This window comes from Aegilops tauschii, chromosome 5 (assembly GCF_002575655.3).
Source record: "Aegilops tauschii subsp. strangulata cultivar AL8/78 chromosome 5, Aet v6.0, whole genome shotgun sequence".
NCBI classification, from domain to species: domain Eukaryota; kingdom Viridiplantae; phylum Streptophyta; class Magnoliopsida; order Poales; family Poaceae; genus Aegilops; species Aegilops tauschii.
In genome coordinates this window covers 454,419,309-454,446,378 of record NC_053039.3, presented here as the reverse complement: position 1 = coordinate 454,446,378, position 27,070 = coordinate 454,419,309, and the positions used below count along the sequence as shown (strand labels likewise).

At 44.1% G+C, this 27,070-nt stretch overlaps 1 protein-coding gene across 1 annotated transcript; it reads right to left on the bottom strand.

Moving 5' to 3' along the window:
* Positions 1 to 10,743: 10,743 nt before the first annotated feature.
* LOC109772316 (uncharacterized) lies at positions 10,744 to 12,715 on the bottom strand. The gene is made up of 3 exons (XM_020330998.1): positions 11,518 to 12,715; positions 11,273 to 11,331; positions 10,744 to 10,803 (listed from the first exon to the last, which is right to left on the bottom strand). The coding sequence occupies exons 1-3, from the start codon at positions 12,713 to 12,715 to the stop codon at positions 10,744 to 10,746; spliced, it is 1,317 nt and encodes a 438-aa protein (XP_020186587.1).
* Positions 12,716 to 27,070: the final 14,355 nt, after the last annotated feature.

Sequence of the window (27,070 nt, the reverse complement as noted above, 5' to 3'; positions counted from 1 at the left end):
CGAAGGACGCCGGAAAGGCGGTTGCCCCGCAGATCGAGCACCTAGAGCCCCTGCAGTGCGGCAAGGCCCGGCGGCACAGTCCCCTTGATGTTGTTGCTACTGAGGTCAAGCGACGCGAGCGAGGGAGCACGACGAGTTGCTCAGCAGTGCGCCCCACAAGGCGTCGGGGCTGAGGTTGAGTGAGACGAGCGAGGCACAGTGCGAGAGCTGCAGTAGCGTGGTCTGGTTGAAGCGTTGGATGCCAGGCTAAGGAGCAGCTCGGGTAATCCCTAGCCCATCACCTCCCCGTAAATCCACTCAGAAATCCCTAGCCCATCGCCTCCCAAATCCCTAGTTGCACAACCATGGGAGCCGGCGGCGCAATCTGGGCGGCAGGGGGTTATGCGATACAAGAGAGAAGCAGGGGGGAGGTCAAGGGATGAGGCTCCCTGCGGGAACGCGTTGGAGAGGTTTGACAAGGCAGGATTGGTTTGGGCGATGAGGAGGCACTCGAGGGCGAGGCCAAAGAACTTGCTGGAGCGCGACGTCGTGTAGGAGGAGCTCGGGGAAGCAGGGCCCATCGGGAACGCGGCAGGAGATGCACACCAACGCCGCAGAGTCGAGGGAGGAGTCGGAGGCAGCCGGGAACAACAACGACATCGTTTTGTGGCACCGACGACGAATTGCCGAGGCAGAGATCGGTGACATGCTCGTCAACGTCGGGGCATCTTGGCTCAGTCCGTTGCGCGGTGAAACTCTGGGTGATGTTGCGGTTCCTGTTGACATGGGGGTGGGGCTCGTAGTTACCATTGGATAAACTGCCGAAGAGTGTTGGCTACAGAGCTCCCAATGGCGCGCACGGGGAGTGAAAAATAGAGGGAAGGGAGAGACTGTGGCGGCGATGGGAGGAGGGAGAAGGCTTGGCTAGGATTTTTGGAGAGAAGCTAGGGCGGCCGGGGCTTATATAGGGGCAGACGGTGGAGCTCTCCATATGGTCGGGGTGGTCACTCTTTCTCTCTGGACCGGCAGCTACACAATACCCGATGCCCAGCTGCTTCTTGTCACGCGTTCATGCCGCCGCACTCGCCTCCCAGCCGCTTGCGACCCATCCTATGGTTGTCCACCACGTCCTTGCCGGCGCGCTATGACTGCCCCATCAAGCTTCTTCATCGGTGCTGCACCAACTCACTCTTGGCCGCCTATGCCTCATCTAGCACTGGCTGCAGCATGCCTCTGCCGCCGGCGCCGCGAGCACCAAATCACCCACAATGCCATAGTCCCCTGCTGCGGTGGTGGCGACCTCCATCGGTTGCTGCATAGCAGTGACCATGACTTCAATTTTGAAATGAGAGATTGGAAAATGTTGGGGAGATTTGTGCAAAATAGCAAGGGTTAGCTGATGTCACATTAATGCAAAACACCCTTGCTTTTATGACATTGTCGGTCCATCGGTCAAAGCCTGTGCCATGTCGATGGGATGAGTAGCCCAAGCGTACGCGGTGACCACTTTTGTTCACTGATATGCGCTTCGTGACCGTAATCTGGCAATTTCTAAGTCAAGTGACCAAAGTCAATTTTTTGAATGAGTCTAGTGACCGTGGGTGAATTTATCACCATCAGCAGAACCATGATATATGCACAGGCCGGCAGCCCACATGACTGCAGGCTTTTTAATCGCAACAAGAGGTTTAGCAGCCACTGCATGCGAGCGCGGGTATGCGGTGCTACTCTATAGTCATGTCATTTATTTTAAGGCACATGCTGCATGTGAGTCGGCTGACGTAAGGAGAAAATCAGCCGCCTTCTAAGCCGTTAGATTGCGGGAATGGAAAACGTTCGGTCGATGAGCCACCGCCAGCCAGAATGTTTGCAGCGCGAACCAGGTTGCCACCGCAACATAGGTGATGTTGCGACCCCCGACGACCTCTGCAATAGAGGTGAGGTTGCAACCTCGCCGCCACCCATTTCACACCGGCGAGCACTGTGCAACATCGATGGTGTTGCAAAGGAGACAAGTGAGCATCTACAACACTAGTGATGTTGTGATGCCCGCTGTCATGTTGACAACACCATCGAGGTACGAAGCTTACAATACTGTCCATCTTCCAGCGGTGGTGGACTGGATTGTCGCGGACAGGAAGCTCTTCCTCGTTATGAAGGGGACAGAAGGAAAGGAAGAAAGACGATCGTGTGTGGCCGAGCACAATTCCCTTACAATAATCCACCATCTAACTTTGCAGTAGCACCCCTTCTCGATCCACAGCGCGCCTCTGGCTCCGACGAGATCCACAGTTGCAATAGTGGCAGCAGTCAGTAGGCTTGTAGCACCCTCAAGCAGCACTGGTCCTGGCTTTGCATTACACCCACCAACAACGGCTAGCACGACCGCTACCCGGCAGAACTTCCTTGCAGCGGGCCACCAAGTTTGACAACTTACTTGATGGACTAAAGTACATCCATAGTGGCTGCTACAAAGGTGGGAGATGCCCTCATCGACAAGGATCCTGGTGGACCTTGGAGAGATATAGGAACAACAACTACTGCAGCGTGCATCACCGGTGACAGAGGGAGCTTCCAGAAGCAATGGTCCCGGCCGGCCCTGAGCCGGGGCAAGAAGTGCGACCGCCGAGGGGCCAGCCAGATGACGGTCCCCGACCACCCGCCGTGCGTACGTACATGAAATCACTAATTAAGGAGTACTTCTTGCAAAGTCACTCCCACCCAGGTTGCCACAAGTGGCACACTGCATGTGCGCCACTTGTCGCAACCTAGAAGTTTTCCCTTTTTTTTATACATTTATACAAAACATTTTATTTCTTAAACCGCACGTCCAAATATCGTACCGTTTTCACTGTTGGATTCCTTGCGTCCAGATCATCAAAACAAGATCCCATGGTGATAGCTTTCGCCGAACATTTTTTTCATGAAAAAACCGAACTGGGAGGACATTTTTTCCCTTTTCGAAGAGCCACAACTGTGCCTCTCGCGCAAGCAAATCTGTGCTTCTCGCGGAAGAAAAAATGCATTCTCTTTTCTTTTTTCCCAAGAGGCACGATTATGCGGCTTGCGGAAACAAATCCATGCCTCCACGAAAAGTAAATATGTGCCTATCGCGGAAGGAAAAAAACCTGATTTCTTTTTTCCTTTTTCGAGAGGCATGACTGTGCCTCTCGCGGAAGCAAATCCGTGCCTCCATGAGAAGTAAATCTGCGCCTCTCGCAAAAGGAAAAAAAAACTTTTCTCTTGTGATTTTTTTTCAATTTTATTGCCCAAAACCTAAGAAAAGCCGGCGGAAAACCGAAGAGCCAAAAAAACAGAAAAATGAATCATCTAAAAGCCAAAAACGCACATAAAAAATAAAATCCAGAGGGAGCACCCAAACCCTGACTCGTGGTGGTGGCAGGTAGCGCGTCAAGTGGCACACTTCCAGCCCACCAAAAGTGACTTTTGCAGGGCGTCCGAAGGAGTACTCGCTGATTAGTTGCTCTAGTACTACTGGGTATACTAGTCCATCATTTTTTGTTCAGCCCATCGTTTTCTCAAATGGATCGAGGGTTAACTGAAACAAGCACTAAAACCATGGCCCAATCAGCTAGCCTACACGGACGCGGGCCACGTGAACGTGAGGTCAACCATCGATTTACTCAGTGACGCACCGTACAGTAGACTTTATTCTCCCGTCATCTGTCTCTCGTTCTAAGTTTGTTCCTCTTGCAAAGAATTGATTATGGTGTTTCCTTAGACCTTTTCCATCTCACGTTTTTATGGATTCGTCATTCCCATCCGGTGAGCAGCATCAGGGGCAGGCACGCAGCACCTCATCAGCTCCATTTGCTTTGCAACCAGGACAAAGAACGCTTCAAAAGGTTCTTGTAAATTCTCAGTCCTTTTTCCATTTGATTGATCTTTGTACTTTTTTTAATTTGGACACCCTAACTGGTCGTCTCGGCTGCTTAAGATACAAAATCGACGGTGGGACGCGAGAGGAGCATAGCGATATCTGAGGTTTTTGGAACTGGATAGTTTGATTTCTTCTTTTCTCCGCAAACCATTCAGGTGCTGCCACCGTTCTGGTATTGTAAAATGGTGCCTAAAAAACTCTTATCGTGTAGTACATGTCTATGATGTATTACAAGACTTGAGTTGCTAATTGTAGAAGACAAAGACACGGAATGGGTCGAACCGTACTGATGCATTGGTCACTCGTATAAATATATACAACGCGCTGGTTGTTCCACAGAAAGCTCTACAAACAAACTAACTAACTAACTTAGATGCTAGGCTTATCCGGTTGTGGTTAGGGGGAGCTGATGGTGTGGGACGTGCGTGTATAGACCGAGATCGTTGTTTAGTTGGATGTTTGAAATCAAATGAGATTTTCTGATTTATATCTACATGAGTGAATATTTTACTATGTTGTAGTTGCTGCCTTGAACCTTGATTGGGCCCATTTTTTAAGTTTGCCCCCGGGCCTCAGAAAAGCCAGGACCGGCCGAGCTGCAGGGATTCGAGCGAGGGAGGATTCGGTGTTCAATTTTGGAGGAGCAGCCGAGTTGCGAGTAGGAAGAAAACATGGAAAGATATAAAGTTGCAGGCGCTGTGGTGAATACATGACCCGAATCCCTTCTTCCTTTAAAGCATGTCCCAGCCATATGATTTAGTTCAATCGAACGATGATGCACGCGTCCAATGAAGTGTTCTTTTCAGCCGGCTGTATGAACTGTTTCCACTTCTTTTACGGAATCAGTTGGAGCTCTGCCAGATAAGGAAGAAGGTACACTGAAAAGGGAAATACAACAGGGACCGTATAGGGCCATTCCCCTACGCAAGACAAACTACATCTCTCTTGCCTCCTTCAGGAGGCCAATGTCATCTCTAACTTTGTTCGCCACCATGATTTCTTATCAAATGTTCTTCGGTTGTGCTCCTTCGAATGTGCCACACCACATAAGTAACAAGACAGCGTCATGCTCTTATTTCTCTTATCCTTGGGCACGAAGCGCGCGATATCCTCCAGCACCACTCGACATGGACAACGCTCTAATGACAGCCATCTCTCAGTGCGAAGCAACAAAGGGGCGTCACACTTTCCTAGCTAAAAGGTGCAAATGGAAAGCAGATTCGGGTTGCGGGTCGTAAGCTTAGGCCATCCTCGTGCAAGATGCCTATCGGCCGCCCAGAATAATTGTGTGCTCTATTGGACGTTTTACGTGTTTATTTTGCCCTTCAGAACTTATATGTTTGTAGCGGAGTTTATTGAGAAAAAACAGTTTGTAGCGGAGTTTAATTTATAATGCCAATTTGAGTTTAGTCTACATTATCGTACCCGGGTCTTAAAACGTTTTAAGATACCTCTCTCTCTCTCTCTCTCTCTCTCTCTCTCTCTCTCAGATTATTGTCACTGGTACTGGATTATGTAGTGCCATGAAATGGTCATATAAGTTTTCTAGTCACTTCACCTAATCTGATCGATCTTGAGCTTGTATGTAATTTTTCAATGAATGACTCGGCCCTTTTTCTCACGTAAAACTAAAGTATTGACAAATCTAGAAATTTCTATGCATAAACTTTCAAAAGATCCCAGTAAATAACATACAATCCTGTAAACATTCTCATAAATTTTCAGCTATTTTTGCCACATGATTTGCAAGAACCAAGACTATTTACTTTCATACTAAAATTTGCATTCAGAATTTAAACTGTGCATAATGAAAATATTCCTGTAAATTAAGAATAATTCAGTAGGCATTCTGGTAAGTCGATGGCTCTTTTAGCATGAAGTTCACGAGAAATATGCTTTATTGATGATCTGGGACATATCTTCTGAGTTTCAACCTGAAATGTTAGGTAAAAATGGCAAAGACATATATAATACTAACATGGAGAGTTAATTGCACAAAACTACCACATTTGGGCATCGTTTGCAAAAAACGACGAGGTCACTAATTATTTGCAAAAACCACCGCGCATTCAGTAATCTTTTTTCTAAAAACACTGATCAGGGAATTTAGCCTATTTAAGCACTTTCCCGATAGATGGGCCCCAATTGTAATATGCTAACTTGGCACAAATTGATGTAAACATCCATAGATCTAAAAAAAGCGCAATCAACACCCCACCTCTGGCTGTGCACAACTGCAGCGCGCCTCCTCGCCTCGATCCCGTCTGGATCGGGAGAGGCCGAGCCAACCCCCGCGGCGCTCCGGGGACCTCGCCACCAGCGACCACTGCTGCCCCGCCTACCATCTTCTTCCTCCTCCTTTTTCTTTTCTTCTCCTCGTGACCTCTTTTCTCTCCTGGCTGTGCTATCCTGCAGGACAACAACTGCTCCGCTGCCGCATCCAAGGAGCCCCACCGGCCAGAGCTCCGCCAACCGCCTCCACCGACCGGATCTGGGCGTCCACAGCTGCCCCGACAGCTCGCCGCCGCCAGTTCACTAGTGCGCCGAGAACCACCGCCGCCCCCTCTTCCTCCCTTGTATCTCTCCCTTCTCCCTTCTCTCTCTCATGCAGCTCATCCTCTCTCTGCCTCCAGGACGACGGCCATGACCGCGGCGCTGGTCAACCCTACCGCCATGTCCTTGCTGCCGTTTGCCTGGATCCACACTGTGGCGTGCGCCAGAGAAGGACTAGGTGGCGTGGCTCGAGGGCGTGCTGAGGCTCGTGGCCGACAACGACAGTGCGCTGCTGGCCCTCGTGGTTGCAGAGATGGCCGGCGTGTGCGGGGACATGTCATGCGCTATCATGCGGCTCGCCGACCGGTGTGCCCACCAGCTGTTGCGCGTGAGGAAGGAGCTGCTGTCCGCGGGGGAGGGGGTCGATGCTTTTATTTTTAAGATCTAAGGGTGTATATGTAAATGTTTTGCCAAGTCATCTCCCGACAATTCGGCCCCACTTGTCAGAAAGTGATTAAACGATCTAAATCACTCGATCATTGCTTTTCGCAAAAAGATTACTGAGTGTGCGGTGTTTTTTGCAAAAATTAGTGACCTCGTGGTTTTCTGCAAACGATACCCCAAATGTGGTGGTTTTGTGCAATTAACTCAACATGCATGTTTAGTTTAAGCATCAAATTTTGGGTTCAATATTCAAACTGAACACAAACATTTAGAAAACTCCAGTAAGTTTTGCACAATTCAGAGAGCATTTTGGTTAAGTTTCAGCACCTTTTGACATTTGATTTAATAGAAGCATTCTTTTTTTACTTTTGGCAAACAAGAGAAAAGCATGCTTGTTTACTACAGCTGAAACAGTTATAACCACCACCTTAACGGTGACTAGTATTACCTCCGTTCCTAAATATAAGTCTTTTTAGAGATTCCAATATACACTACATACGGATTTATATAGACATAGTTTAGAGTGTACATTCACTAATTTTGTTTCATATGTAGTCCATATCGAAATCTCTAAAAAGACTTATATTTCGAAACAGCAGGAGTACACAAAATGCTTGTCACTAGTAACTGACGAGAGAAATACGTGCTGATATTTGACCAGAATGCTCCCTGTATTGTGCGGAACTTTTGCTGGTTACTTACTTTATTTTCGTCATTGGCAATTTTGCAATTACCAGTGGCACATGCACTTATGAGCGCTTGTCACTGGCATCAGCTAGTTCTACACGGGTCAGGAATGTTTGCTGCTGTACCAAATACTACAACGTTTCTCTAGTTTTCCCCTAACAAAAACATGTATGGATTCTGTACAAGGCATCTTTGTGTAGCAATCCAGTTATTAAGTTTTCTCTCTCTTGCTTCACGCTTTACCTGTGTATGAGTTGCCAACAACTTATTTGAGCCAATGCCTACATTTAGAGGGAGTTTGTCACCGTTTTCTCACTTATAAAATTCTATTCCAGTGGTTCGTATATTTGTAATCATGTTTACTGTAGTTTGTTTGTTAGAATTTTGGATTGTAGAATGAGACCAAAATTTGAGTCTTTTGCTGTCACGGAGATGAATGCACTGCCCTAGAATCATATCCACCTCTCTTTTAAGACTTCTCCATGATTTCCTGATCTGGTTAGTGTAGAATATTTTTTTATTTGCTGAACGTATTCTTTATTGTTTGTTTGAACTGATGGAATCTTCTCTGCCCCATGATGGGATTGCTATATTCTTGCAATTCATATTAGTTTCATTTTGTTTCTGTTTGCTCCGTGTAACTTGTACTAATCCACTACATACTTGATCCGCTACATATCAACACCACTACCACCACAGACAATGAAGATACAAGAGCTCTCCTCTTTCCAGTGATTCGATGGCCCGGCCAGGAAGAAGCACATAGTGGCCAACCTCCTTCACTGTTGCTGGCTTTCCATCCCAAATTCCCAAACCTGGTATGGCGGTGTAACAAGGCCAAAGACACAGCCGTGCCAAGTCACCTTCTTCCTACCGGGAACATACATCAGGGGAGCACGGAGAGCACGCCGCCATCCGACATTTCTCCCTTCTTCCTCCTTGGTTTAAAATGGATCTGGGCTGGCATGGCATGGACGACGCGACACAGCTAGCCCCGACTGTGGCTGGCCTCCCATGGTGACCCTTCCTCGCCCATGACTTTGACGCCTGGGAGCATGTCCACCTCAACGTCTAAATACATTAGCTATTACTCCCTCCATTTCAAAATGTAGTGTGTATAGATATTTTGAGAAGTCAAACATTATTAACTTTGACCATGTCTGTAGAGAAAAATTGTACATCTAGAATACCAAATACATATGATTAGATACATCACAAGACGTACTTTCATATTGTATATATTTTGTGTTGTATATGTAAATAGTTTTTTATTTAAACTTGGTCAAAATGTGTCAAGTTTGACTTTGTAGAAAATCTATATGCACTGCATTATGAACGGAGGGAGTATATTATATAAATTGTGTGTATTATTGCATAAATTGTAATTAGATATGGATTGTACTCTAGGTAGTATGGTGTATTGTGTATTTTGTGTAATAAATTGATATCTCTATCTGTATTACTCTTCAGATTCCATGGGTTTGCTTGAAAAATTATGTTTTTTTTTCTACTCCTAATGATCTTTTGGACCGAGAAACAATCAAGTACCTCTTGGTTCCTCACCATCTCAAGAAATTTATATTAAATTGAATGAATAAGATCATTTGACCCATATAAATTTTACTAACACATCCTCTGTTCCAGAATACATTGAGTATTTAGTAACATTAGAACAAACCCTTTAGCCAAAAAATAAATTATTAGTACGTAATGTTTGTGATACGAAATCACAACTACATATAAGTACTTCTGAGTATGAACCTAACAACATCAATTTTATGGCAGGTCAAAGTCTCGTCCTAACAACGAAACCATTAATAAATTGTCTGAAGAAGGAAAACAAGTGGAGTTGAATCAAAGAGAATTTAAGAATCAGAAGCTAGTAATTTTTAAAGGAGACGAATGATTGCGAGGGCATCACGCTCGTGCATGGCCAGAAGCAATGTCACAATTCCACTTGGCTGCATGCTCGAAACGAGGGATGCACGACGTCTAGGTGTGGTCAGTGGTTGGAGGAGGCGTGGAGCGTTAGCAAAAGCGGTGAGGTGGCATGGTCAAAGCATAATCAATGATGTGTACATATTACTTGGGCCAGGACCAAAGGCATAGTTCCTCCCCTGCTCTAATCCAAGGTGACGAATGGTTTCCTTATCTGGTGAAGGTCACTCCCAACCCTACTCCAGCCTGCATTGCGAATCCACTGTTGATGCAGCCCACGTCATTGCCGCCTCCGCCTGGATGCTCCCATATGACCAAAGATTGACATCAACTATCTGCTGAGGAAAGAAGTACACGACTATGTTGTTGCGAACACAAAATTATGTCAATCTCAGCTTCTGTTTGATGTGCTTCTACTATAACTATTGAGCTTATTTTATAAACTGTTGCAAAAAGGAAAATACAAAGAGGCTGAAGTTATGTCTAGAAGCATTCTAAAAACCTCCCAAATGTACCAAGGGAAGGTACAATACAACACTTTACTCCAATTTCTTATTTACTGTTTGCCAAGATAAAATTTTAAATTATTTTGAGTGGATTTCACAAAAAGCACGCCCCAAACTTTAAAAGATACCTCTTGGTTCATGGTGTAATTGTGTGGATATGACTCCAACCACTAAGGTTCGGTATGGGTCTCCAAACAATCATTCCACCAAAAACAGTAAAATACCAAAAAAAAAACATGTTTTTGCTAAAGTTATGGTTGTTCATTCAAGTACACTAGTATATTGATTTCAAACTATGTGTTTGTATGATATGATTCACAGTACATACCTGAGAAACTCTTGGCTAGATAACTTCAAGTTTTGTACAAATGTCAACATTGACTATCATTTCAAGGGATTGACATGTTTAATTAGCCCTATTGGACGTAAATGTTAAATATGCACACAAAGCTTTTGGTTTCAGGCCATAGTAGCAAATTTTAGAAGTTTGGGTTAACAGCAGAAAAAGAAGTTGAAGTTCACCCTAAGAAAAAAAAATACTATCACATACTACCACTCCCTGCAAAATCCATATTTAACCGAGAACATCACAAGATCAACTTCGACATGCTTCAATAGTCGAACCACATAGAAAATATGTGTTCTCTTAGGGAAAAGTCGGAAAGGAAATTGAAGTTGGTTCAGAAAACTTAAGATATAGGTAGCATAACTGAGTCCAAACTGAATCTTAAAGTTCATGAACAAAGGAACTACGAAGTTGGTACTCGACCCTTCTTGTTGCATTGCACACAAGGCTCAGAAAGTGCTTGATTTCCATTGTTCGATCTTGAACCTTTCATTCATTAGCATGTCCTCCTGAAAATAATCATCAAATTTATAGTCAAAAAGTGATTCGAACAATTACTATAACATGCCAAATAATGTGGTTACAACAAAATATACAACTAATTTTAGACGACAAAAATTGCTGGAAATTTGGACCATGAGGACAGTTGTAAGATGTCGAGATCTTGACAATAATGTCTATTTGAAAAAGATAAATAGTTAAAACTGAATCTTAATTTGCAAAAACTAAGCAACTACGATCTTGTTGATGACCGTTGTAATATCACACATGAGGTAGGGTTCATGTGAACTTTTCATCGTTTCGTAAATCAGTCAGTTGAATATACAAGTATCTCAACAAACGCTAGCTAGACCTATGAAAAACATCGACTTTGTGAGTAAAAAGATACAATTATTTCACAAATTCAGTGGACCAATTTCAAGTACCATTGAAAATCGCATACCGATATATCATATGCACTGAGTATGACATACCTACCCTTTTTTCAATACCCGTGATAATGAACATGAGTACATGACATACTGGAGTTAAATAATCTATAAACACAGGTTGCAAAATCATAATGACCATATACCATTGATGGACTACCGATCTATCCACCAAGCATGACATCTAATATTTTTTTCGCCCCCGTTAACAATAATGAAACGAACACATGCATCATGATTAGTAGAATAGCTTAACTAGTTACAACGAAAACCTACATGGAATAGTAAGCGTACCTTGTCTCCATAGATTTGGTTTCGGCTGAATCCAGCAAAGAGCCTCCGAAAAACCCTGGACCTTTTTCTTATAAGTTAACAACTCCGGCTTGCCATTGGCTATGTCGGATATCTCCAACTTATGATCTGGATCCTCTTGACGGCCATCCAGATGCTCGGAGAAGTATACAAAATTCATCATGAGCCCCGGAATGCTTACTCCAGCATGGCCTGACATGAAGAGATTTGACACGAACAATGTCTGATTGCCAACATCCATCACTCTAGACCACATCCGTTTCCCGGCGAAGACATCGCACATGTAGACCCGGGTGTGGCGAGTGTTATTCTCAATCACAGTGCCAACGAGGTGAAGCTTGCCGTCCACTTGCAGGTAGCTGCGGGGGCAGATCCATTCGGGCGGACTGAAGCATCTCCACAGCGCCGTCACACTCGGAGTAGCACCGGCGACGTAGCAGATGGAGATCCCGAGGGATTCACCGATCGCCAGGAACGTGCTGCCGTGGCAGTGCACGACCGAACGGATGCGGCACGTCAGTTCGGCGTGGAGCACCGTCCACGATCTGTCAACCCCGACGCGACAGAAGGCGACGCTGTAAGATGAAGCGAGCTGCGCCATGGCCACGCAGTCCGCAGAGTCGGGCTGCGAGGATAGCACGATGTCGCGGAACAGCAGCTCTCTCATCTCGCTTAGCGTAATGGCACGAACCTCGTTGTAGTTTGGAGAGGAATGCACGACCCACCGGCCGTCAACGTCCATGGACAGTTTCCTAAAGCAGACCGCCCCAAGTTTGTTGTCGGCCGGCGGGAGCGCGACGGTGGCGCCGGTGAAGGGGTTGAGGAGCGTGACGGAGGCTTCCTCGTCCACCAGCGCCAGCCACCCGCGCGACGAGCCGCACACAACCTTCCCTTGCAGGTCCGGGAGGTTGGCCGTGAGGATCTTGCCGTCGGACGGCCTGTAGAAGCTGGTGGCGCTGCCGTCCTGGGACTCCGGCAGCATCAGAAGGGGAGCGAAGCCCCCGAGCGGCACCGCGTCGCGCCAGACCCTGCCGGTGAGCCGGAAGCTGGCGACGTCTTGGCCGGACGGGAGCCTCTGGGCGATGCACCGCAAGAGATCGGATGGCAGTTCGGTGATGCGGCCCTGCTGCAGCCTCGCCTGCAGTCTCGGGCTTCTCCGAAGAGTGGAGGGCGCCGCCATGGTGTTGAGAGGAAGGGATCACGCCGGCTTGGCTGGTTGGAGGATGGGATGTCGAGAGCGGGGGATGGTCTGTGTAGGTCTGAGGAGATCCAACCGAGATGCCAGCCATGGTTAGAAATACTGGCAGCAGCAGACCAGGCCGGAATGTTTTGGAATTCATTGAATGCGCATTGAATACGGCGGGAGAGGATTGTGTATGCAGGACGCATTCGCTCGCGTTTTCTTACTACTCCAGCCAAAGCATATCCAGGGGGTAAGTTGGAATGCATTGAATGCGTTCGTAAATACTTGCAATTTCTGGCCTTCTCCGCGTTCCCTCTCTCACGTTGAGCTAGAGCACTTGCAAGAAAGACGTCATAAAAAAAGATTAAACGTTGCTTATCTTGGACTAATAGATGCCTGAAAAAGATTAGACGTCTTGATCAATTCTCGTTCTAAATCTCCAAAGTTGGATCCAAATCCAACGGTGGACCTAACGACCCACCATCCATCTTCCTCCTGAGGCCAACCGTCACTGTTTCTTCTTCCTCCTCCAGATGCGCACATCTTTTTCTCCTTCTAAACCACGCAGGCCATCAGATTTTTCGGGGAGCCAGCACACACCCCCACCCACATCAATCAACCCCATTCCTCGTCTCTGCCGGCGACATCGCGACTCACTGCCACTCGGAGCGCTGTCTCCTGTGAGGTCTTGGCTCGGCCTTGGAGGGTCTCTCCGTACTGCCGCTTGTCACGTCGCCCTCATATGTTGCCTCAATTGATGTGAAAAAGGTTTTATGTTTGGAATCAATTGATGTGAAAAAGATTTTCAAGCATCTTAGGTTTTGCTTTTGCAAAACAACTATTGTAGAGATGTGTCATCCTTCTACCGAAAATACCAATCGAATACTCATTTAAAGTAACAACTATTGATTTATTTCAGCCTTTACGACGATGTTTGTTCAGTGGGAACCGATGTTTGCGCATGTATGCGAGTCTATGTGTTTGTACTGTGTTTCTACAAAAATTGGAGCTTGGTGTTTCAAAAGAAGAAATTTGCAATCCTCCATCACAAATGTAGTCCTTGCAACTTCGTAAGAAAAAAACATGGATATATTATTACACATATGTATATTGACACTATGTCAGTCCATCATTAGGGAGAATGACATACTGAAAGAAAAGTAAATTTTTTACCATACCCTACAACCTTCATCTCAATACTGGTAACAACAACATTAGCGTCCTGCTGTTCTTCCCATGTTGTCGCATGTCAAATCGACTCTCACAATCAGTATCCTAAGGTCCTTCTTCACCGCATAACAAGAGTACTGGATAAATGAGATTGGGAGAACTGGCTCCAGCTGTTCCTTGATCCAGCGAGATGCCAAATCTTGGAAGATCAAATCTTCGCGGCAGTTTGCAGGGTATTCCTTGTTCCCGTATCATACGATCCGGCCCGGAGTGAAGGTCTCGACTGGCTGAGGTGGCCAGTTGAGTCGGTGACGAGGGTGGTGACCCTGGAGACAAACAGTTGTGCCATCACTAAGCTCCTGCCAGAACCAACTAGAGCGTTGATCTGAAGTCCCATCAAGCCGTTACGTTCACCTAGTAGGACTTGTATGGGCCACCACTGTCAGAGATAAATCCGACAGATCCCTCGGTAGGGTCCTAGCAGGACTTGTATGGGCCACCAACTGTCGGTGATAAATCCGACAAATCCCTCAATAGGTTCATTACCCCTCCCTCATCGAAGCTGAAACCTAGTTGTACTAGATGAAGGGGAACGCGACAGAAAACAAAAATTTTCCGACCTACGCACCAGCCCAGGACCACTATGGAGACTGCATACATGGTTTGATCTTTTTCGTTACCGACTCGTAGCGCAGCGGGAAGTAGAGTCGATGACGATCGGCGGTGCAGATCCCCGCAGCTAGGATTTACAACCTCCCAACCGCGAGGATGTATACCCTCATCTGCTCCTCAGACAGCCCTCCGGGAGGCGGTCGAACAGCCCCCCGGACGGTGTCGCGGACAGCCCTTCGGGAGGACCTTCGAAACTCGAACGGTCACTCGGACAGCCCTTCGGGAGGACCTTCGAAACTCGGACGGTCACACGGACAGCCCTTCGGGAGGCACTCACGAACTAAGACCGAAACTACGATCTCTCTACAGAGTTGCACACATACGGTGTCATCTATCCGGCAGGGCTTCGCCGTCCAGAACTAGTTCCTGCCGGAACCCAGACAGCCTTACGGCTCTACGAAACTCTTTTCGTGGGAGGGAGAGAAGAAGCCAGATAATGCATGGCATGTGTATGAGAGCAAGGGATGAGTGTGGAGGGCTGCCCCTCCACCTCTATTTATAGGAAATCCCAAGGGGGTAGGGTAGTTTCACAAAAAACCCAAAATGCACATGAATGAAGTCCTTCCACAAGGACCTAGGAGTGAAACCAAGGAACAAGAGGGTCCCCAAGGGGGGATACCCCATGTGGCCGGCCACACCCCCATGAGGGGCCCAAAAAATGGCTCCTATCCATCCATGTCATCCCCAAGATCTTTTGGAGCAAAGCCCCAAAAGGTGGCTTTCCATAAAGTAACCATAAAGCTGATTTTCACTATTCACGACGACATTTTTCAGCGTCTGATCGAACTGAAAATATTTATGTGGGCTAAGATTATTTCCAGTACCCACTAAAATGATTTTCAACGCGTTCCAAAACAATTCCGGTTTTAGTGATTTTCATCTGCGAAACGCATCTGAAGTGGCTCCGGCAGCTCCGGAACATTTCCGGTTTTTATCTCAGAAAATTCCAAAAAGCTTCCAGAATGATTCTGGCATCCTCCAAGAATTATCAGGCATGTGCCGAAACCAATTTGACTTAATGGTGTATCCCGAAACAACTTTTCGGTATCATCGAAACTTATCCGATGACCTCTCTCTGCGGTACGATTCCGCTGTCCGAAACTTTTCGGTGTCCGAAAATTTTTCGGTGATTTTCTCTCAGACTCCCTGTCTAGTATTCAGCAGATAGATGACCCTTAAGCGTGTGACCCTATAGGTTCGGTGAAGTATAGACATGACCCGGAACCCCTTCCGATCAATGATCAACATCGGAGCCGTGGACACCCATATTGACCCCTATACCCACACGAATAAATATTCGAGTGAACCTCCAGTTGCTGTGTGCTATTCCTGTTGCTTCGCGATATGTTACAAATACCCGAGGTGAGACATGTTGGCATTCCCGTGGATCAACAACTTGTCCACTATGCTAGTTACCTCGTTACCGGTATTGTTCTCTTTTCTCGTTATCGTGTTCCGGCATCCCCGTGATCAAATCACAAAGTGTCTGGCCAGACGATGATGGATACCGTAACACCGAGAGGGCCCAGAGATATCTCTCCATCGTCGGAGGAGCAAATCCCAATCTTGAGCTATCAAGTTACTTGACACACTTTTCCATGAACCCGTAAGCCGCCGTAATAGCCACCCATTTACGGATGACGTTTAACAAACCCCAAAGTTCATGAAGCAAGCATGAATAAACTCGATACTCTCATGGTCTAAGGAATCATGCAAACGTTAACCATCTCTGTGTTATGTACCAATAAACTTGTGACGAATGAATCTCATAGCATAACATCAATCCGGGTCGATTCAACACAAATGTTCTCTTAACATTGTGCCCTCAAAGTTGCTGGCATAGACATGCCCATGACCAGGAAAACAGAATCATCATGCAACACTTGAGCTAGTCTTAGAGGCCAGACTAGGAATACTTCTTACCGTTTATTATTCCACACGTGCATTTGAGTCTTCCTCCGAGCCTCGTGGATATTGCAGACTCGAGAATCATTGCAGTTATAGCATGGAACATAAACATAATTATGAACTCAGAGATAAATAATATCATTTATTATTGCCTCTAGGGCATATCTCCTACAGACTCCCACTTGCACTAGAGTCAATAATCTAGCTTATGCTAATGCACTTCACACCTGTGGCACACCGGTGTAAATATGCTTCGCTTGTGGTATAGCCTGATGTCCAACGGATCTGACGACTTCAGTTCCGTGTGTATCTTTGCATGTCCTCGCGTTTTCACGTTTTCACAAAATTCATATTTTGTGTGGACTTGGCTTTGTATGTATGTGAATCACAGGTCGAACCTGGATTCCTCAGACTGAGTTATGGAGCAACTACCTGCAGTAGTGTCCCATTGTCAAAAGCCATCTTGGAACTATACTAAGTTCATGAATGAACTATATGATTCAACATCTTCTTTGTCGCTTCTAAAGCGTCAACATACTTAGCCCTTGTTATAGAATTCGCCACAGTAACTAGTTTGAACAAATTCCAACAAACTGTGCCACCACATTGTGTGTTACACAAAACCCTTAATTTAAATCGAAAATCGCATGGAGAAAAGATGAAGACTCTATCGATGTAACATTTTACAACGAACTCTTCATGATCTCTGCTTGCGAGAAAACCATGTCATCAGTACTTACTCTAGTACTCTGTGACATCTTTCACTGTTGTCCCATGATCAGTAATTTGATCACTTTGGTATCCATACTCGCAACACCTTGGGAGTATTGGACATATCTGGTTGTTTTACATACCATGGAATACATGATTAATCCAAACGCAAAAGTGTGTGGAATCTGCATCATGTATTTTACTCATCAGTGTTTTGGGACACCGAGTCTTGCAAAAACTCTTTCCATGTGACTTTGGCAAGAATCACTCCTTGGCGTTTTAAATGCTAAAAGGTTTTAGCAACTTGTCAATATGTATTCATTGCTTAGCCCCATTAGGTAAATCTATCTCCATAGATCATCATGGCTAATATTGAGGCTATTTAGCCTAAGCACTTCATCGAAAAACTATTTTCAAATGAAGTCCTAATTTGTGTCAAGAACTTTATTTCCAATTACCAATGTGCCAAGCACATAAGGTTTTTAGAAATATTATTACGCTCCCACTTACTTTCTTGAATTACAAGCATCTTCGTTACCCATTGATGAAGTCAAAACCCCTTTGACCATTTCATCAAAACACGAAGATTCCAACTCCATTTTGCTCTCTTCTGTCCATTGCTGGAACTCTGAAGTTTGCATACCTACTAGCATCCTTTGGATCGACAAATTACTTTGGACTGTATCATATACAAGTCCTAGCTTTCATTTCCATCAGATGGAAATCCTTTTATCATCCATGTTTCATATCTCATGATTGAAATATGTATTAATTGCTAGTTCAACCCGAACCGACTTTAAGCATCGCTACGATGAAAACAACCTCATCGTATTATTTCAACAAGTCGAGCTTTATGGATAAAACATTTTATCCGTATCAGTTTTAAGATCCATAAATATTCGTTAGACTCTATGTCTTTCGAAAGGTGTATCAAGGTTTTAATCTTGAATCACTTATATGGAAACTAACTCGGGTTGTATTGGCATTTAGCCAATTCCGGAGTCAGGGCCCATCAACGCTTCCTTGTGTATCGTAGGTATAATGTAGTCTAACAACAATATCTCGTTTGCGCACCTGAGAGGTTTGCACGAGCCTTGCCTACGTGGTTCAGCTGCAAGTTCGACCGAAGTTCATACATTTTATTGTAGAGACTTCTGTATCAGTCGCAGTAGGAAACTCTGGAATTTCTTCCAAGGTCTCTTTCCTTTGATCTGATGAAGATACTGTTTATCTCGTCGAATTGCACTATTCTCCCACTCACCTTTTAGAAAGAACCATTCTCTTTAAAAGCACACCGTTTCGCGGCAAAACTATTTGCCTCGGTATAGTGAGGGAGGAATACCCAACATTTTGGTATAACCTACAAAGTAGCACTTGTCTGATTTGGAATAGGTTTGTAACCTTTTACACAAGCCCCATATTCCAAATTTTAAGAAAAGATATAACATGGTTGGGCGTACCATACCATGGCTTCATTTCAACAGACCCGATGTAGCTCTTTTCAGTGTAAAAGCCGCAGTCTCTAAAGCATCACTTTAAAAGGGATAATGGCAAATTTATTTATGTCATCTTTGACCTTACCATGTCATAAATGGTTTGATTACATCTCCACGGACTTTCCACTTGCAGTGGTGTTCCGGGAGGTGCAAGTTTATGAAACCCCTTTCACAACTCATCAGACATTCGCTAAACATGTAACTCAAATATTCCTTTGTGCAATCAAATTGCAGAAACATAATTTTCTTGTTACAATAACTTCTACTTCATTTTTGAGAACCTTTCGAATGATTTCAAAAGATCCAGACTTACGTCTCATCAAGTAAATATCCATATATCTACTTGAGTCATTTCTGAAGATAAATAAATCCACCACTAACAACACTTATCGGACTACACACATCAAATGTATGATCACTAATAAGTTTGTTGTTCGTTCCTTATGGCCTGTGAACGGTATTTTAGTCACTTCACTTTTCGGAGGAAAGTTGCAAGTGTCAGATGATTCAAAATCAAAAAGACTTCAAAATCCATCATAATGGAATTTTCCATGCGGGTTTCTCCAATGTGACCAAATGTAGTGCCACACTTGTGTGGTATTCTTTTAGTCTTGCGACATTTAGCGTCAGTGTTATGGATGTATCATATTACCCTCAATATTCATAACATATGTCCCATCGATGATGGAAGTATGGCCCTTATGTTATTCATAATACTTAACAACAATTGTTGTTTTTATGAACAACTCTTTTGCAACAAACATTGTGCAATGGGCTAGAGTGTATGAAACTCTAAAATGAATTATGAAAGTAAACCCAGAGGTATTGTATTATTATCAATATTCATAACATACATCTCATTCATAATGAAAGTATGGACCTTGTGTTATTCATAACATCGAACATAAAAAGTTCTCTTATGAACAACCTTCTTGCAAGATGCCTTATGCAATGGGATAGAGTTTGTAAAACTCTAAATGAATTATGAAAATAAATACAGACGGCAATACACCGATGGAAGGTATAGTAACATTTACTATGTTCCCTGTGTATACCTTAACCTCATTTCTAGCTAGTCTTTCAGGCCATAGTAGTTCTTACATCGAGTTGCAACAGAATGCAATCGAGCGGGTATTTTTGTGATGAACTCACAATACCCAAGAATTAGTGATTAACATGTTTAACCATAATTCGCAAGAACTATATCTTTGACCAGCCTTCTATACATCAAAAACTTGTATGACATTCATACATGAGCTGGATATTCCAGTCTTCTTTCCTTTTGCCTTTATACTTCTAGCAGTTTAACTTTTAGTATTTCTCCTACTCTCAGAAGAAGCACCCAACTTAAGAGTGGCATTAGCCCCGGACTTCCTAGGCGTGTAAGTCATACTAACACCCTTTGGACACTTCCTTTCTCTTTAAGTTGTTGTTTTATTCACCTTTCATTATACGACAGGCGTTCTTCTAGATCCCTTTCCCAACAGTCAAATGCATAGTAAACACTTTTACTAATACTTGCAAACAAACATTGCTTTGTTTGTATCTGAAAATAATTTTCAGTTCCATGAATATCATATAACTATCCCAACTTTTGAAGTTTGGGTTTCATGGAAGCAAACATATTCCACTTGACCGTAACAGAATTCTAGCTTTTGGATCAAAGGACGAGAGTCACATGATCCATAGCATTAGCGGGAGGATACGGAAAGCATGCGATAGGACAAAGTCCTTCTCGGCACTTTTGAGGACAATCCTCATATTACGGTACCAATCGTAAAGTTTTAACCAGATATTTAACAGCTATTCAATTTTAACAAGGAAGGTGGAAACGCGAGCCATTATTCTACAACTATTTTGCATATAACACTTAGACAATGTTCATAATTAATTGCACTAAGAATTAAACATGTTAATTCAACAGTGCGCTCCCACTCAAATCAATATCTCTCAAAATTGATTGTGAGTGATACAAGACCCACATTTCAATTGTTCGCCATTGGTGTAACACCACTGATGACGAAAAATCTCAACCGGTAGGCCAACTTGCCAATCACATCTCTATGTGACTCTTGTTCATCTTTCGATGCGTGTGTTCCGAGCTCATGACGGTCATGCCTGAACGTCAAGACAACCAAGTGATCTCGCTGCGAGGTCTCAACTCACCCGCCTCACACTTCTCTAATCGTTCGTACCCGTGTGACACGACGCACCCCGAAAAGATAGGTGCCGTGACGGTGCTACACTTGGGAAAACACTAACTACTTGGTATTTTAAGTGAGAGATCACCCTAATAAAAGCGACTACCGCGCAATCAAGAAGGGTGCATCATAAGGGATAAACATCTCAGGAAATTCATAATAGCATGATATGGTATAGCCCTTTCTGACGGAGAAGTCTTTCATTTCTTCGTCTTCGGCATTCGCGTGTTCACCTTCGCGAAGATTGCCACCACCTTGTCGATGCACCAGATAATATTGCTATCTCTATAGCTAACAAAATAATGCATTACAACAAGGTTGACACGCAGGTCATTAAAGTGCAATCATATGGCTCCAACCATCATGCCGAATCATGACACGCAGGTCATGTTAATCAAATTACATCATATAGTCATCTCATACATAATCGAATTAGTATGAGCACTGCTATACCACATCATATGCACATCCTGCAAAACCAAGTTAGACGCCTCTAATCGGTTTATGCAAAATTTATTTTACGGGGCTTCTAAGGTTTTGACTTAAACCGCAGCGACCAACGTTTTATCATCAAGTATGATTATTCAAGTTGCTAGATTAACATCTCGGGGTGTATGAAACACGGGATAATTAAATCTCGAGCCCCATACTAAACTTCGTCATACGCATGACCCCCGTGCAGATCATATCTGCAATGCCCTTTCATCTGCGAATTTCATCTTTCTTTTGACTACGGCAGAACCCAAAGAACTGATAGCACTTCCATGATCAATCAGGATCACGGATTGCCAGAACTTTGTCAAATTCCACCATGCTGTCTCGAGATTGAGCAAACGCAAATTCTAGGGAAGCAACAAGAACCTCGGGTAACAGATTTAATCTGTCACCCGCATAAATAATTTTCAGCAATAGATCATCTACTACCTAATTATATTATGCAATACCCATACATCTCCATGTATTCTAGATCGAAACCTGCATCTACGCATAGCACGGCTCTTGATGCCACTGAAGGGGAACGCGACAGAAAACAAAAAATTTCTGACCTACGCACCAGCCCAGGACCACTATGGAGACTGCATACATGGTTTGATCTTTTTCGTTACCGACTCGTAGCGCAACGGGAAGTAGAGTCGATGACGATCGGCGGTGCAGATCCCCGCAGCTAGGATTTACAACCTCCCAACCGCGAGGATGTATACCCTCATCTGCTCCTCAGACAGCCCTCCGGGAGGCGGTCGAACAGCCCCCCGGACGGTGTCGCGGACAGCCCTTCGGGAGGACCTTCGAAACTCGAACGGTCACTCGGACAGCCCTTCGGGAGGACCTTCGAAACTCGGACGGTCACACGGACAGCCCTTCGGGAGGCACTCACGAACTAAGACCGAAACTACGATCTCTCTACAGAGTTGCACACATACGGTGTCATCTATCCGGCAGGGCTTCGCCGTCCAGAACTAGTTCCTGCCGGAACCCAGACAGCCTTACGGCTCTACGAAACTCTTTTCGTGGGAGGGAGAGAAGAAGCCAGATAATGCATGGCATGTGTATGAGAGCAAGGGATGAGTGTGGAGGGCTGCCCCTCCACCTCTATTTATAGGAAATCCCAAGGGGGTAGGGTAGTTTCACAAAAAACCCAAAATGCACATGAATGAAGTCCTTCCACAAGGACCTAGGAGTGAAACCAAGGAACAAGAGGGTCCCCAAGGGGGGATACCCCATGTGGCCGGCCACACCCCCATGAGGGGCCCAAAAAATGGCTCCTATCCATCCATGTCATCCCCAAGATCTTTTGGAGCAAAGCCCCAAAAGGTGGCTTTCCATAAAGTAACCATAAAGCTGATTTTCACTATTCACGACGACATTTTTCAGCGTCTGATCGAACTGAAAATATTTATGTGGGCTAAGAACATTTCCAGTACCCACTAAAATGATTTTCAACGCGTTCCAAAACAATTCCGGTTTTAGTGATTTTCATCTGCGAAACGCATCTGAAGTGGCTCCGGCAGCTCCGGAACATTTCCGGTTTTTATCTCAGAAAATTCCAAAAAGCTTCCAGAATGATTCTGGCATCCTCCAAGAATTATCAGGCATGTGCCGAAACCAATTTGACTTAATGGTGTATCCCGAAACAACTTTTCGGTATCATCGAAACTTATCCGATGACCTCTCTCTGCGGTACGATTCCGCTGTCCGAAACTTTTCGGTGTCCGAAACTTTTTCGGTGATTTTCTCTCAGACTCCCTGTCTAGTATTCAGCAGATAGATGACCCTTAAGCGTGTGACCCTATAGGTTCGGTGAAGTATAGACATGACCCGGAACCCCTTCCGATCAATGATCAACATCGGAGCCGTGGACACCCATATTGACCCCTATACCCACACGAATAAATATTCGAGTGAACCTCCAGTTGCCGTGTGCTATTCCTGTTGCTTCGCGATATGTTACAAATACCCGAGGTGAGACATGTTGGCATTCCCGTGGATCAACAACTTGTCCACTATGCTAGTTACCTCGTTACCGGTATTGTTCTCTTTTCTCGTTATCGTGTTCCGGCATCCCCGTGATCAAATCACAAAGTGTCTGGCCAGACGATGATGGATACCGTAACACCGAGAGGGCCCAGAGATATCTCTCCATCGTCGGAGGAGCAAATCCCAATCTTGAGCTATCAAGTTACTTGACACACTTTTCCATGAACCCGTAAGCCGTCGTAATAGCCACCCATTTACGGATGACGTTTAACAAACCCCAAAGTTCATGAAGCAAGCATGAAGAAACTCGATACTCTCATGGTCTAAGGAATCATGCAAACGTTAACCATCTCTGTGTTATGTACCAATAAACTTGTGACGAATGAATCTCATAGCATAACATCAATCCGGGTCGATTCAACACAAATGTTCTCTTAACATTGTGCCCTCAAAGTTGCTGGCATAGACATGCCCATGACCAGGAAAACAGAATCATCATGCAACACTTGAGCTAGTCTTAGAGGCCAGACTAGGAATACTTCTTACCGTTTATTATTCCACACGTGCATTTGAGTCTTCCTCCGAGCCTCGTGGATATTGCAGACTCGAGAATCATTGCAGTTATAGCATGGAACATAAACATAATTATGAACTCAGAGATAAATAATATCATTTATTATTGCCTCTAGGGCATATCTCCTACACTAGACAGTCGGGAAGTCGTCATGCTAAGACCCCATAGGACCAGCGCACCAAAATAGCAACCGCCGCCGATGAAGAGAAGCGTAGATTGAAAGGATCCAACTTGTAGAAACATGAACACAGACGAACGAAGACCAGATCCACGTGGATCCACTGAAGACAAACGCCCACCATATCCCACAAGATTCACCGGAGACAAACCTCCACACGTCCTACGACGATACTAGAAACACCACCAGAATGGGGGCTAGGCATGGAGGACCTTATTCCATCTACAGAGAGCCGCTGCCACCGCCTTGCGTCTATGAGTAGGACACAAACCCTAACAAAACTAAAAAACACATCACAAAATGGAGCCCACCCGCTGGAAAGGGCCAGGATCCACCACGCCTCCATGTTCCTAAGACCACAGGAGACGAGGTAGATTGGCGACAGCGGCTACGGTATCGTGGTGCGTGGCCGCTAATTGCACATTAGGAAGAAGAAGGTGCATTTGAAGATGAACAGTGCCATATCTATTTTTGGTCATTTGATCAAGATGTAGTAATCCTGGGAAAAGTGACTAAAGCAAAAAAGGATTTCAGGTACCTGACACTTAAGCGCCCCCATATTAATAATATTTTTTCTGGAGAATAACAATAAGGAGCAATAGTGACCTGAGGGACACATGTGGTAGGTGCAGCCCGGAGTACACGAAAGGATCGGGTGACTGATTCTACTCGCTTTACCTTAAATATCGTGCAAGAAAACAAATGCATATTAGTAGTAGCCAAGTTGCACTTGATAGTTGATACATCCTTTCTATAAATTGCACGCGGTTCTGATGGGTCAACGACATTCTTCTTCCATTTCCTACCAAAGAGGAGCTAGCACATGTAATTCACCCCAAAAGTTCTGAGGGCCCGAGAGGGCATGTTTTGATTTTGAGCGGGTTAGATAACCTGCTGAATTTATTTTTTATGCATGCTTGTTTATGAATAATTTGGCAGGCTTACAATCGGAAGGAGACCACGTGATGCTGGACCAAGGTGCCAATGCACTACAAAGGGAGGTGTTAGTGCTAGTGTTGATGGTTGTGGTTAAGGCAGAAACCAAATCTTGTATCTAGAGACTGATAGATCTGATGAAGCTGGAGAAGCTGAATGGAATAAGAATGTAGCAGCTATGGATGAAGACTGAAAACAGATGGTGATTGAAAGTTTATGCTGAGATGATGCGACTACCTGCACGTGGAGCCCTTTTGATGATATAATCTTGATCGGCATGAGCGTGGGCTGGGAGTGATGGTTCTCTACCCTCTGTAATATATATTGTTGTATCTTAGTTCCATGCTAAGTTTCGTGTTATCTTAGATGCGGCATCAACCCGTGAGACCCTTTCTCGCTAGGATTTTTCCCTTTTTAACTTTTGCACTGGAGGCTATATTTTCTGTTGTTGTTTCTGTTCTGTTGTCACTTGACAGTAGAACCAAATCTGTTTTCGGAATGTATGGAATAACAATAGTATTGGTCCAATAATTCCAACAACAGAAAACACATTAAGATTTTACAAAATGCAACACATTATAAATATTGCCCATGCGGCCACTTTGCTAATTGGATGGAATGATAAAATACGTGCATTATGGTTTCAAGCCATACTAGAATTTTTTTATTCTTTTCACTTAACTTTAAAAGTGAAAGTAATTTATTTTTCTGGAGATATGGAGCAATGATCCATGGGAACACATGGTAGGCACAGTGTGTCTCGGACGCAAGGTCTGGATCAACCGACCGACCATGGCAGGTGAGCCATTTTAGTTTTTTTATATTAGATAAAAGTGTGTTGTGTTTATTAGCTATAGACTTGTTCTCATGTAGATTTGTTGCTCATGTAAAAAAGGATAACTCAAATAAAAATGAAGCCAAAGCTCAAGCACAATGTATAAATTTATTTATTCGGTAAGTAAGCTATGCAGTTCTGCATAAAATCAATGCGGTTAGTGATAACATCAATTTTGCTTCCTCCTGGATGCTCAAATTTAAGCAAAAATTATTCCGCATAAAAATAATGCATTTATTTCCGCTTCTTTGTGTTCTCGCATGATGTCACCCTCTCTGGATTCCATGCCTAGTTTACCCATAGGACTAACGCATGAACTGCACTAGTATTGTTCCACTTAATGAGGATGTAGAACTCATGTTGGTTGCTCAGGACAAATAACTAAATTATGTATTTACCCAACCATGTGATATTAGCTGATACTCCATTGGAAAACAACGCCTACTCAGTGCTCCTTCATTGCTACTAGTGAGACATAATAAACAAATATAATAAAATACATGTATTGAATGAAAGGAGTTGTTGAAATTATGAAAGAAAAAAAAACTTCGGACCATGCATGATTTTGGTTTGTCAGTAATAGAGGTTTTGTGTGTTCTTAAGTTCCTATATTTGCAATCCTTGAAATAAACAATTAGCCATATTGATCTCATGGTCACTCCATATATAACCTACAAACAAAAAATTTCGTAGTGGAATATGAATGAAGTTTCACCACTTCAAAAAGAGTAATCTAGGTGAGTAGTTAGTAATTAAATTTGTGTGAGTAGAATTTGAAAATAGGCAAGAAAATATTAGAAAATATTACTAAGAGCATGTACAATTGTTACTGCACCAATTCCTTATTAATCCATTATCATTGTTGCTAATCATAGGTATGGTAGCAAGGTTAGGATTTTTAATATTAACTAAGTGGCTATATATTTACTAACACAATTAAACTAATACATTGACATATTTCTTGCCCACATCGGTGCTTATACATTAGACCTATCACCTAGGAATCTGAAATCCCATAGGAAACCTTCTCTCTTTGCTGCATACATATTTTTTTTACTTTGTACAGTACACTACCTACCATACTTTTATGTAGCATAACCCATTATTGGATTAAATTTATTTAAAGCTTGAATTTGTAATCTAATGCACCTTATATATGTTAACATATTTCAGTAAGAAACTCATTTGTTAATATT

Coding starts and splice junctions, on each gene's coding strand:
- LOC109772316 (XM_020330998.1), bottom strand. CDS start 12,715: ATGGCGGCGCCCTCCACTCTTCGGAGAAGCCCGAGACTGCAGGCGAGG. Junction 11,332..11,517: donor ACCAAATCTATGGAGACAAG/GTACGCTTACTA, acceptor CTGTGTTTATAG/ATTATTTAACTCCAGTATGT. Junction 10,804..11,272: donor TCACGGGTATTGAAAAAAGG/GTAGGTATGTCA, acceptor GATTATTTTCAG/GAGGACATGCTAATGAATGA.